Genomic DNA, 12,675 nt, shown 5'->3' with positions numbered 1-12,675 from the left:
CAGCCTGTGCTAATGGGCTTGGCTTTGTCCCAACAAAACCTCATTTGCAAAAGCTGGGGGAGGCTGGTCATGGCCCAAGGCCAAGGTCTGGCAATCTTTGCTCTAAGTGGGTGCCGTTCACATTGTAGACACTTAGGGGCACCTGTGCCTGGTCTTTCTGTCTGTCTGAGTCTACTATGACATTTTTTCAATAGTCTAGTGGCACATACCCAGAAAGGGGGGGAAGAAGAAGAAGAAGAAGAAGAAGAAGAAGAAGAAGAAGAAGAAGAAGAAGAAGAAGAAGAAGAAGAAGAGGAAGAAGAAGAAGAGGAAGAAGAAGAGGAGGAGGAAGAAGAGGAAGAGGAGGAAGAGGAGGAAGAGGAGGAAGAGGAGGGGGAGGGGAGGGGAGGGGAGGGGAGGGGAGGGGAGGGGAGGGGAGGGGAGGGGAGGGGAGGGGAGGGGAGGGGAGGGGAGGGGAGAGGAGAGGAGAGGAGAGGAGAGGAGAGGAGAGGAGAGGAGAGGAGAGGAGAGGAGAGGAGAGGAGAGGAGAGGAGAGGAGAGGAGAGGAGAGGAGAGGAGAGGAGAGGAGAGGAGAGGAGAGGAGAGGAGAGGAGAAAGAAAGCCAAGCAAGACACATTGTCCTGGTGAGCTGGTGAAAGGAGAGGGTTTTTAATAGAAGGAACTAAGTTTGGCCAGGACGGGGTCTCACTGAGTGCTGCTTTTGTGGAGTCTACAAACCTTGTGTTCTGTGCTCCACTCCCTGTGAGCTAGCCATGGTGGTGCTTGCCAGCACTCAGATCCTCTTTGGCATCCCTGCCCTTTCTTTGAGTTCACCCTCCATCCACTCCTCTTGGGCACAGAGCTGCAACAAGACAGGCTTACCCGTCTCTCATTAAAGGAGCCGTTCATGTTGACCCCACAGGCCAGGTCAGGCCTGGGGAAGGTTTCTGACCAGCCATCCTGTGTGCAGTTCCGGAACAGAGACCCTGAGGGTGACAAGGGGGCAGCAGATGAATAGTGGAATCATTACAGGAAACCTCTGGCAACATGTAAATATGGACATCATTCTACAGGTGGGCAAGTTGAGGCGTGCATTGGCCCTATAACATGTCCACATCATAGCTGAGTAAGTGGAGGAAGAGGGTTGGACCTGCAGGACTCTTCACGTTTTGTACTAATGCCCTTTTTTACCCCGACCCCAGTTCTGCTGGCATGATAGGTGGGTCCTGGAGCATCTGGGTGGGTGCTGAGGACTTGACTTCTGAGGATGGACCCCTAGGCTGTAAAGATGCTTTCCCCTCCTCTCTCTCTCTCTCTCTCTCTCTCTCTCTCTCTCTCTGTGTGTGTGTGTGTGTGTGTGAGTGTGTGTGTGTGTGTGTGTGTGTGTGTGTGTGTGTGTGTGCCTTTGGAGACAGAATCAGTGGCTTGGAACTTGCCAACTAGACTGAGCCAGCTGGTTCGTGAGTCTCAGGGATGCACTTGCCTCTGCCTCCCTGGTTCTGGCATTACATGTACATTTTATGTCCAGCCTGGCTACCAGACTCAGGTCTTTGTGCTTGACCACTGTGTCTTGCTCATCTCACCAGATGGAAACCAGCAGAGGCCACTGGGGTAAATAAAGTCTATCAGGCAGCTGTCCCTTGTGGGAAGAATTGGGTTATTATTCCTTTAGTCACGATGTTGTCACTGCCTGTTGGGAGCAACTGTGTTTGCCCCCTCCCCCCATCCATGCCTGGCATGAGGTTGCAGGTTAACTCCTCGGACCACATGAGTAATGGGTTTCTAGAACCAAAAGTGTGGCCCAGAGTCGTTGGGCATCAACACTGGCTTGCTGCTCGGGCAGAGTAATAAATGAGGCTGACAGACATGAGCTCTTCTCATAGAGAACAGGGTTGAGTTCCCCACTGTATGGGGTATGCTAGGTGGGGAGGATTTTCCATGATGGGCATGGATGTGTGTGCTTGTGTATGTGTGCATATATGGCTCAGGGAATCTTACCAGGACCACTGGCATGCTAGGTACACATTTAACATCTACCTGTTGGGAATTGGTTCTAATGCCTTGTCTTATTTTGGCTTCCAAAAGTTGCTCTTCCGGACCTGAGGGTCCCTGGCCCTATCGGAGTATAAAGTCTTAGCATTGAAGGGAGGGGTGAGAGAGCTTTGGAATGAAGTCAGGGAAGGAGGCTGTGGGGCAGGAAAGAATGATGGCCAAATGTGGGCTGACTGGATAGAAAGACACAGCTCCAGAACCAAAGGCCATCGGCACAGGCCGAGATGGTGGCTCTCTATGGGTCCAGCACAGCACAACTGCCTGCCTGTCTAGGGTCCTCAGGGACCCAGTAGCATTCCAAAGATATCTGACTATGACTCAGTTGGTTCCTGAACCTTTGACAAAGCTAGGATGATACAGCAAGAATGGGCTCTCTCTGTACCCTCAACTCTACTCACTTCCTCTGGGACTCATTCCTAAAGGGACAGGGATCCCTTCAGAAGAGCCCAGAAGCTGACATTTGCAGGCCTGTGTATGCATGCATGTGCATTTCAGGGAAGAACCTGTCCAAAACTGTCATTTGCTTCTTGAGACCCTGGGATCCTTCCTAAAAGGCTGGACCAGCACCTGATCCCACCCAGAAACTTGTATATGGGGTGTGTGTTCTTGTGTGTGTGTGTGTGTGTGTGTGTGTGTGTGTAGAGGGAAAGAGAGATCGGGGATTGAACCTAGGGCCTGGGATATGCTGAGCAAGAGCTCTTTCACTAAACTATATCTCTAACCCTTTTTAACTATGTGTGTATGTATACACACTCCTGTGTGTAAGTGTGTGTGTGTGTGTGTGCAAGTGTGTGTATGTATGTGGTGTGTGTGTGTGTGCAGGTGTGTATATGTATGTGTGTGTATGTGGTGTGTGTGTGGATATGTGTGTGCAGGTGTGTATATGTATGTGTGTGTATGTGTATGTGTGTGGATATGTGTGTGCAGGTGTGTATATGTATGTGTGTGTATGTGTGTATGCAGGTGTGTGTATGTATGTGTGTGTGCAGGTGTGTGTATGTATGTGTGTGTGTGTATGTGTGTGTATGTATGTGTGTGTGTGTATGTGTATGTATGTGTGTGTATGTGGTGTGTGGTATGCGTGTGTGTGTGTGAGTCTCTGTGCAGGGAAGACAAAGGTTGACATAAAGTGTCTTCCTTGACCTCTACAACCTTATTTTTGTTTTTATTTTTACTTTTATTTTTGTGAGGCTCTCACTGAACCTGGAGCTCACCTACCATGCTAACCTGAATGGCCAGCAAACTCTAGATCTCCATGTGTCTGTCTCACCCACGGGTGCTGGGATTACAGGAATGGACCTCTGCCTGGCTTTCACAAGGGTGGTGGGGATCAAGCTCAGACCCTCATGTTTGCAGGAAGCACTTTCCCCGCAGAGCTGTCTCCCAGCCTCTTCTTTTACATTCTGTTTTGAGACATAGTCTCTAAGTTGTTCCTTAAACTTGGGAATCTTCCTGCCTCAGCCTTCGAGGAGGCTGGGTTTACAGGCCTGTGGTATCAAGGCCCACTAAATACAATTTAAACAAGGGACATTGGAAATACCAGTGCTGTTCAAAGAATCAAAGGAATGTCTCCTTGAAGGAACATTCTAGGCCTGGAATGAGAACTATCTGGGACAGAAAGCAGCCTGCAGTTTTTCTAATCATCCAAATGGCCGTCTGGACCAGTATGGAGACTGCTGTGGGGAAAGGCTACTTAGGAGTTAACTCTAGAACACATTTGTCTCCTTCCAAAGGAAGTTGTCTTTAACAGTGGCTGGTGTCCACGAGCTCTTCTTCCTGGGGTTGGGAACACAATGTGGGGAAGCTTTCTCACTGGAAAGGCAAAAGGCAAAAGTCCAAGCAGCTCTGAGGCAGCACTATGCAAGAGAAAAGTTCTTGGTCACTAGCGGACCCAGACAGGCCTTGACCCAAGCTCTTGGGCCAGCCAACACCCTGAGGGCAGGTATGGCCCAGTGAGTGTAAGATCCTCCCACCAGCCCTGGAGCCAGGCCAACTCCTAGAAGGCAGGGCCTCAGTGTCAGCCCGTGTCCCCACAGTGACACCCTGTGGCAGGTAGATGAAGCTGCAGGAGCAGAAAACTGCTTTGTGGGGGATTTGGCTGTGAATTGCCAACAGTTCAGAGGTGGGTGGAGTTCAAGCAGTTAACCAGGCAGGCATTTGGTCACCTTTGTGGCCAGGTACTGGTTCTTCCTGGGTAGGTGTGGGGCTCTAAGAAGGCTTTTTGGAGGGAATGCCAGGTACAGATGAGAGGCGTACATCCTTTTCAACAGGAAGCTGCCTGGCCATGGCGGTACCTGGACGTTAGGTTAGTACATTGCTCCAAGTCATGGCTGCGTGAATGGCCTGAGTTCTGAGCCTCACAGACTCAAGTACCTGACATGGAGGGGTCCTGCCAGGAGGATAGATCCTCAGTAGAGTTGAAGACGTAAGTTTGGCAGGGGAAGGGGACGATGATGGAGAGGTGGGAGCGGGGAGGGAGAAGGAACAAAGGAAAATGTTTTAAATTTACTTCCAGGGCAGGGGAGAGGCCAGATGAGAAGAGCTTGCTGTGCAAACACAGGTCCCCAAGTTCGGATCCCCAGCACCCATGTGAAGCTGGGCACGGCAGCACGGCACAAGATGCAGATGTACCCAGGTCAGGCATCCCTTCAGGAGTCAGGGCACCCAGGGAGCTGCTGGTTACCAGCAAGGCCCAGAATAACAGGCACAAAAGTGTTCTAGAGACAGGCATAGTAGGGGTATCTGAAGCAAGGTGACTGGTTGCTAAGGGAACAAAAATATTGCAAGAAGGGAGAGGGTTCCTAAATTGGGGTTATGAGGCCCATCTTAGCCAATGCCAAGTCCTCTTCCTCCACTTTTTCCTCCTCTTCCTCTCTCCCTCCTCCCCTCTTCCCCCTCCCCTTCCTCCTCTCCTCGTCCCCTTCTCCTTCCCTCCTCCTCTTTTCCCTTCCCATCCACCCTTTCCCCACTCTTCTTTCCCCTCTTCCTCCTCTTCTTCCTCCTCTTCCCCTTCTTCTTCCTTTCCCTCCCCTTCCTCCTCCTCTTCTTCCTTTTCTTCCTCCTCTTCCTCCTCCCCTCCTCTTTTTCCTCCTCCCCCTCCACTTCCCCTTCCCCCTCCTTTCTCTCTTCCTCCCCTCCTCCTCTTTTTTCCCACCCTCCTCTTTTTCTTCCTCCTTTTTATTACCCTTTTTCTCTTGGATGCCCGAATGGTGGTGAGAGAACAGCTTGTAGGAGTCAGTTCTCTTCTTCCACTACATAAGTAGCAAGGATCAAGCTCAGATCAACAGGCTTAGCAGCAAGCACCTTTAACATGCTGAGCCGACACAACGGCCCCAGTCTTCTTCATACTTCCCTAAAGCCTTTGTCTCCTGCTTCCTTCCTTGGGACCCTGAGCTCTCACACACTTGTGCAAGGATTCTAGTCTCCCAAGATTTCCCCTTATGATTTCCCACACTGCTCCTCCTCACAGCTTCCTGGTACCCAAGTCCTCATCTGAGAACCATAACAACCTCTGGTTGGGGTGCTTCACGCTGAGTGGTTACCATTTCTGCCAGAGAGCATCTTCAGGAACTTTGGACATTGCACTTCCACTGTCTGTGCCAGTGCCGAGGAGGGCCAGCAGGTCATGTTGTCCCAAAACCTCTCACAGCCTGCAGAGAAGATTGGGGTGGAGTAGACCACGGACCAAGGCCACCCACCGCCCTTTAACCCCAGTTCCCATTATACACTGACACCTTGAACTCCACCTTTCCAGGGCTGGGACATGGATGGAAAGCAGAGTCTTGCACACACTGGGCAAGTGTTCTGCCTCTGAGATATTTCTCCAGCTCTTGCCCCACCCCCCATAATTCCCAAAATCTTTCCCAATAGCACCGTCAACCAGAGGCAAGTGATTAACACTCGAGCCTATGGGGAATGTATTCAACTCATAACACCAGGGCTAAGGCTGTGCATGCTCAGTTTGAAGAGCACCGGCCTAGCATACCCAAGAGCCCTGGGTTTGGTCTCCAGCACCACATAAGCTTATAATCCCAGTAAGGAGGAAGCAGGAGGGTCAGAAGTTCAAGGTCATCCTCAGCTGCACAGCAGATTCGAAGCCAGCCTGGGCTACACAAAACTCTGTCTCAAGAAACAAAAACAATGCCATCCAAGCAATGTTTCCTAGAACCACTCTTTTAGACTCACACCATCTTCATCCTGGGCTATAGCCTGCCCTTGCCCTGTTCCTCAGCCTAACTCTGAACTTCTCCCAGGCCCGCTAGGGCAAAACACACCACATCTGACTCACCTTCTCTCTTCCCCAGACCTCTCTACCCTCTGCTAACCCAATTCATCCTGGCCAGACCCAACCCTTGTTCTCTCTCTCTCTCTCTCTCTCTCTCTCTCACACACACACACACACACACACACACACCTCCTTGCCTCTTCACAATGGCCCTGAGCCTGCCTGGGATCAACCAATGCCTTGGGACAGGTCAGGTGGTTGGAGACTATAATCAGGCACCAGATGGTGAGCTAGGCAGGCACACTCTGCCTCTATGTTTCCTGGCTGGGTCAACTCAGTAAGCCACACCACCTCACTCCTCTTCATGGCTTCTGCTTCATTGAAAGTGGGGGCTGATGTCCCTTCGATAGCTCAGCTGGTAGAGCGGAGGACTGTAGGAGACAAAGTTTGGAGCTGTGATGAAAGGATAGACCATCTAGAGACTGCCATATCCAGGGATCCATCCCATAATCAGCTTCCAAACGCTGACACCATTGCATACACTAGCAAGATTTTGCTGAAAGGACCCAGATATAGCTGTCTCTTGTGAGACTATGCCGGGGCCTAGCAAACACAGAAGTGGATACTCATAGTCAGTTATTGGATGGATCACAGGGCCCCCAATGGAGGAACTAGAGAAAATACCCAAGGAGCTAAAGGGATCTGCAACCCTATTGTTGGAACAACAGGATGTACTACTCAGAACCCTGGAGCTCTTGTCTCTAGCTGCATATGTATCGAAAGATGGCCTAGTCGGCCATCAATGGAAAGAGAGGCCCATTGGACTTGCAAACTTTATATGCCTCAATATAGGGGAATGCCAGGGCCAAAAGAATGGGAATGGGTGGGTAGGGAAGTGGGGGGGGGGTATGGGGGACTTTTGGGATAGCATTGGAAATGTAATTGAGGAAAATATGTAATAAAAAAAATTGTGAAAAAAAAAAGAAAGTGGGGGCTGAATCATATGCCTGGGTTCCTTCCACAAACACCAGACCAGAGGGCCCTAATAAAGACATGGATCCGAGAAGCCATCAGGCATGTCAAAGGCATCTGTAGGCAGAGGGGACTGGTGTGAACACCAGGGTGCCAGCCGGTCCATCCACCATTCACTGGCCTCATACTGAGTACCCCCACTATGCCTGGCTCACAGGAGGCTCAAGGGCTTCAGCTGTAGACCATCAGATAGGCTTCTGCTCTTGAGGACCCTCTGCCTGGTGGACAATAGTGTTCCTTTTGGAAGTTAGGTCAATGACCGCCTCTGTCTGTGTGTGCTGAGAACTGGGACACTCTGGACACTCAGCTCAGGGAGAGGCTAGTTCTCAAAGCATCTCTGGGGAGTTTATAAAAATACAGGTTTCTGGGTCTGATCTCCCAATGGCTGAATTAGAAAACTGTAGGCCAAAGCCCAGAGCACTGTATATTGGACATACTTCCCATTGCTTCTGATGGGACATACAGGGCAGAGCCTCTGTGGTGGGTCAGGTTACCATGGAGATTGTACTGAGAAGGGATACGGATGTCATGAGGACACCTCACTTGTTTGTACTGATGCTTCAACATTGCCTCCCACTGTTTTTCTGTCTCCAAGTTTCATGTATCCCAAAATAACCTTGAACTCACTATGTGTCTCAGACAGGCCTTGAACTCCTGATCCTTCTACCTCCACCTCCTGAATCCTGAGAATACAGATTGTCTCAGGTCATTGCTGTTGCTATGATATAATAATATTCTAACCAAGAGTAAGGGGAGGAATGACTTATTGTTTTATATTTCTAGGTTAAATGACTGTGGCAAGAACTGGAAGGATTTAGTTAAATTATGACCACATCAAGAGCAGGGGAGAAATGATTGCATGCTTGCTTCCTTTCTTGCTTGTTCTCAGCTCTGTTTCTCCACTTTTATACAGCTTGGGACCCCTGCCTAGGGAATGGTGCTACCCACAGTGAGTTACCTCTTCCCACATCTATTAACTCAATTAGGACAATCCCCAACAGACATGCCCACAGGCCAATCAATGTAGACACTCCTTCATTGAGATTCTCTTCTCAGGCAACATTAGGTTGACTCAAGTTAACGATTAAAGCTAATCATCACAGTCATCATTTATGAGTGGCTGGGGATGGAACTCAGGGTTTATGCCTATTAGGCTATCAACTGAGCCACATCCCAGACCGGATTGTTGTGATATGAATAGAAATGTCCCCTACTGGCCCCTGTACTAATAATCAGTTGGTTCTCCAGCTGGTGGCACAGTTCTAGGAGGCTCTGAAAGTTTTTTGAGGGGAGCTTGTTGGAGGGAGAAAGTCACTAGGGTCCAGTCTGTGAGTGTTTGCACAGTACTCAGTCTCTCTCTTCTGCTCTGCCTCCTGCCTCCCATGAGACGAACAGCATCCTTCTGAACGTATTCTTACCACCACGGCATTCTGCCTCACCACAGGCCTAAAGTCAGTAGAGCCGAGGACAAGAGATTGAACTCTTGGGAACTGTGAGAAAAATAATTTCCTCCTCTCTTAGGTTGTTTATGTCAGAGCAACAAGAAAACCATCCAATATAGATGGGGTTCCAGGAGCCAGCAAAAGCATCTGCGAAATGAAGGACTGGATAGATGCTGGTCCTTTGAGGAGCCCAGGAGATGAGCAGTGCTTGGATGCGTCTCAATCTTCACCCAGGATCTCACAGGGAGCCTGGGGCAGAAAGCCCTATGCATTTCTGTCTTGGAGCAGCTATGGAGTGCCTGTCTGCCCCACCATCCCAGAGGCTGCCAGTCTTTCTCCAGGCACCCATGGGTGTTCTCTCCAGGTCTGATAAGGGTCTTCCCAGTGTCCCTGGGTGTGACAATTAATGTCCACTGTCAATTTGATGGGATGTAGAACCACTTAGGAGGTAAACTTCTGAGCGTGTCTGGGTTTTCTAGACCGAGTTAACTAGGGTGGGAGGAGCCGCCCTGAGTGTGAGCAGCACCGGTCCATGGGCTGGGCTGAAAGGAAACGGGGAGAGAGCGAGCTGAGCACAGACGTCCATCTCTTCTCTGCTGACTGTGGCTCCTGTGGAGTAGCTGACTCCTGATGCTGAGCCTGCCGTGATGGACTGTGGACTGCGCCCTCAAACTGTGAGCCCAAACCAACCCCGCCCTTTCTTAATCTGATCTTGTCACAGTGGTGAGAAAAGAATGAAACAGGTGTGACTTGGTCCTAGGGGGGTCCTTTCCAGAAAACACTGCTTTCTGTTTCTAGCATTTGGAGTCCCAGGAGGTCAAAGAGGAACCGGTGTTCCCCCTTCCTTAAGCAGGTCTCTCTCCGTGTGACTGCAGAATGGTCTCCTTGTCTACTCCCTGCTTTCTCCAGTACTGGGGGCAGATGGCCACTTCCAGAGACTATTGGCTACCTGAGAAGTGGGAATCAGAGCTTTCTGGGGCTGGCCAAGCCACCAGGCCACTAGCCAAAGGCTCCAGTCCATGTGGTAGGTGACCTTGACTTCCTGGCCAGACAGAATGAGGTGTCAGAGTGTGTGAGAGTCTTGGGGGTGGGGAGTTACGTTGAGCAGGGTCCACAGAACAGCTAACCTAGAGCTGGCTGGAGCATGCTAAAGGTGCCCCGGGGTAGGAGAAACCCCTGCCAGCTGGCTCAATGCCACACTCCTCATGTCAGCCAGGCCCTGGGCAGGGGTGGAACTATGCCAAGCCTGAGCTATAAGAAGCAGACATTCTGAAAGTGACTATTGCAACAGCCTAGGTGTGACAGGGAGTCAACAGCCCATGCTTAGAGGAAGAATGGAGGAGTCCAGGGGCAGAGAGACAAATGCAGGAAGAGGATGAAGCTGGGGTCCCGTACAGCCTTCCTGTCTCCTCAACCCAGTGAAGGGTCACCTACCAGGCTGCCCTCCATATCAATAGAACTGGTTCTCAACCCTGCATTTACTGAACATCCACAGATGCTCTTATTTGCCCAGGTCAGCTCCATCCTCTGAGCACTGAGGGCTGAGAGCAGACCTATGAATTCCTGGCAGGTGAGACTTCTCACATGGAGGCCTGACCTTTTTGGTGCTACTTGTCTGAACAGTTTTTATTTTACTGGTTATGTGTTTTTTAGAAAATTTACTTTGTCTTCAGACGATGGGGGGGTGGGGCAGTGAGGGGAAATGTTAACAGGGTGCTGGGACTTCAGCTCTGTTGGGGAAAGTGCTGGCCTAACATGTAGGAAGCCCTGAGTCCAGCTCTAGCACCACAGAACCAGGCATGGTGGCACACACCTGAAATCTCAGCACTCAGAAAGTGGAGAAGAAGATCAGAAGGCCAAGGTCATCTTTGACTGCCTAGGAAGTTTTGAGGCTAGCCTGAGCTACAGGAGACCCTGGAGGGGGGGAGGGAGGGAGGGAGGGAGGGAGGGAGGGAGGGAGGGAGGGAGGGAAGAAGGAAGGGAGGGAGAAAGGAAGGAAGGAAGGAAGGAAGGAAGGAAGGAAGGAAGGAAGGAAGGAAGGAAGGAAGGAAGGAAGGAAGGAGAAAGAGAGCAGGAAATAGGGAGGGAAGAGTAAAGAAAGAAGGAAAGAAGGGAGGGAGGGAGAGAAGAAAAAGGAAAGACACAGGCCCCTCAAAGCCATACAATTGATGTGAAAAGTGGCTCAGAGGAGAATGGCTATAGAGACCAGACCACAGAGAGCCCTACAGAACACACTTCCCCAGCCAGGCACAGAAGGGCCCTGTGGCTACAGATAGTGATCTCTTAGCTACTACGCACACAGAGAAAAGTTTGAGGTGTTTTCAAGAAATACCAAGACAACAGGAGGGATCAGATGCAGGGAAGATGGAGGGAGAGAGTACTGGAAGAAACAGCTGGAATCAAGGGCCATCTCAAAGATGAGCTATAAACCTAGTGTAATGTAAACTCCCAGGAATCTACAATGGTGGCCCTAGCTAAGTCTCCTAGCAATGGGGGATATAAAGTCTAAACCAGCCATCTCCTGTAACCAGACAAGACTTCCAGTGGAAGAATTAAAACAGCAACCCAGCCATGAAAACCTTCAATGCTTCAACATACAAGATGTGCTAGGGTAAATAAAGGTGGCTTAGAAATTGTGGAAGTGGCCAACCAACGACTGGTCCAACTTGAGACCCATGAGTTCACCCCTGACACTGCCAGGAGATCCCGATCCAGAGGCTGGATAGCCGAGAGACCTAGGATAGACCACAACTCACACACACACAAAAGAGGTCATGAAATGATTCCTAATGGTATTCTGCTGTTCTCATAGACTGGTGACTCGCCCAATTGTCATCAGAGAGGTTTCACCCACAGCCAAACGTCAGGTGGAGTTCAAGCAACACTGCCAAAGAGGGAAAGGGAGGGTCATAGGAGTCACAGGGTCAAGGACACCACAACCCATAGAATCAACCAACCTGAGACTGAAACACCAACCAGGGAGCCTTCATGGGTCTGACCTAGACTCTCTCTGCACACATGTTCTAGTTGTGTAGCTTTATCTTGTGGGACTCCTAACAGTGGGAGCAGGGGCTGTCTCTGACTCTGTTGCCTGATTTGGGGAACCCTTTTCCTCATACTGGGCTGCCTTGTCCAGCGTTAATGCAAGGGGAGGTGCCTAGTCTTACTGCAACTGTGTATCCTGTGGCTGGTTGATCTCCATGGGAGGCCTGCCCTTTTCTGAAGAGAAAGGAAGGAGGAGTGGATGGAGGAGGGGAGGAGAGGGGAGGGGGGACTAAAGGAGAGGAGGGAGGGGATATAAAAATAATAAATAAGCAAACAACAAGCAGATAGATCGATAGATAGATAGATAGATAGATAGATAGATAGATAGATAGATAGATAGATAGATAGATAGATTGATAGATAGATAGATAGAAAGGCAGGCAGATAGGCAGGCAGGCAGACAGGCAGGCAGGCAGGCAGACAGACAGACAGACAAGAGAAATGCCAAGGCTTAAGTGTCAGCTACCCAAGGGGCATGGAGTCGAACTAAACGCCACAGCTAAGAGAGAATGATCTGTTGCCACCCAGCAGAGGGTGTAGACTCCTCTAGACTTAGGAAGTCCCTAGCCCCTGAGTCTGTTCCACCCAGCAGAGGGTGTAGACTCCTCTAGACTTAGGAAGTCCCTAGCCCCTGAGTCTGTTCCAGGCCCAAGGCAGATACCCAACACCACATGCCTGGGTCTGGCCTAGTGAGAGCCCCCAGATGCAGGTGTAGGGTGAAGTGGAGGAAGGCTCAGCTGGAAGGCAGAACAGGGCCTTGGTGATCTTCAGGGCCCCAGCCAGCAGGGTGCCTGGCTCACAGAGAGCCAGCCCTCTCTCTGCCAACGTTTACTCTTTCCCATGTGTGTGCACAGGGCCACCTTCAGGACATATTTATAAATCAGCACAGATGGCCTGATG

General features: G+C 50.5%; 1 protein-coding gene across 4 annotated transcripts in view; it reads right to left on the bottom strand.

Moving 5' to 3' along the window:
• Window positions 1-12,675, bottom strand: part of Sctr (secretin receptor) — a 51,321-nt gene that overhangs the window by 25,037 nt on the left and 13,609 nt on the right. For all 4 annotated transcript variants that reach the window (XM_085840558.1, XM_085840566.1, XM_085840565.1 and 1 more), the window contains 2 exons: window positions 5,574-5,681; window positions 862-965 (listed from right to left, as the gene is read on the bottom strand). In XM_085840558.1, the coding sequence (XP_085696684.1) occupies window positions 862-965; window positions 5,574-5,681 (212 nt within the window). The remainder of the gene's footprint in view (window positions 1-861; window positions 966-5,573; window positions 5,682-12,675) is intronic.

This window comes from Mus caroli, unplaced genomic scaffold, assembly GCF_978045245.1.
Source record: "Mus caroli unplaced genomic scaffold, Mus_caroli_1 scaffold_1, whole genome shotgun sequence".
In the NCBI taxonomy this organism is placed as follows: domain Eukaryota; kingdom Metazoa; phylum Chordata; class Mammalia; order Rodentia; family Muridae; genus Mus; species Mus caroli.
This window is presented reverse-complemented; position numbering and strand designations above follow the sequence as displayed.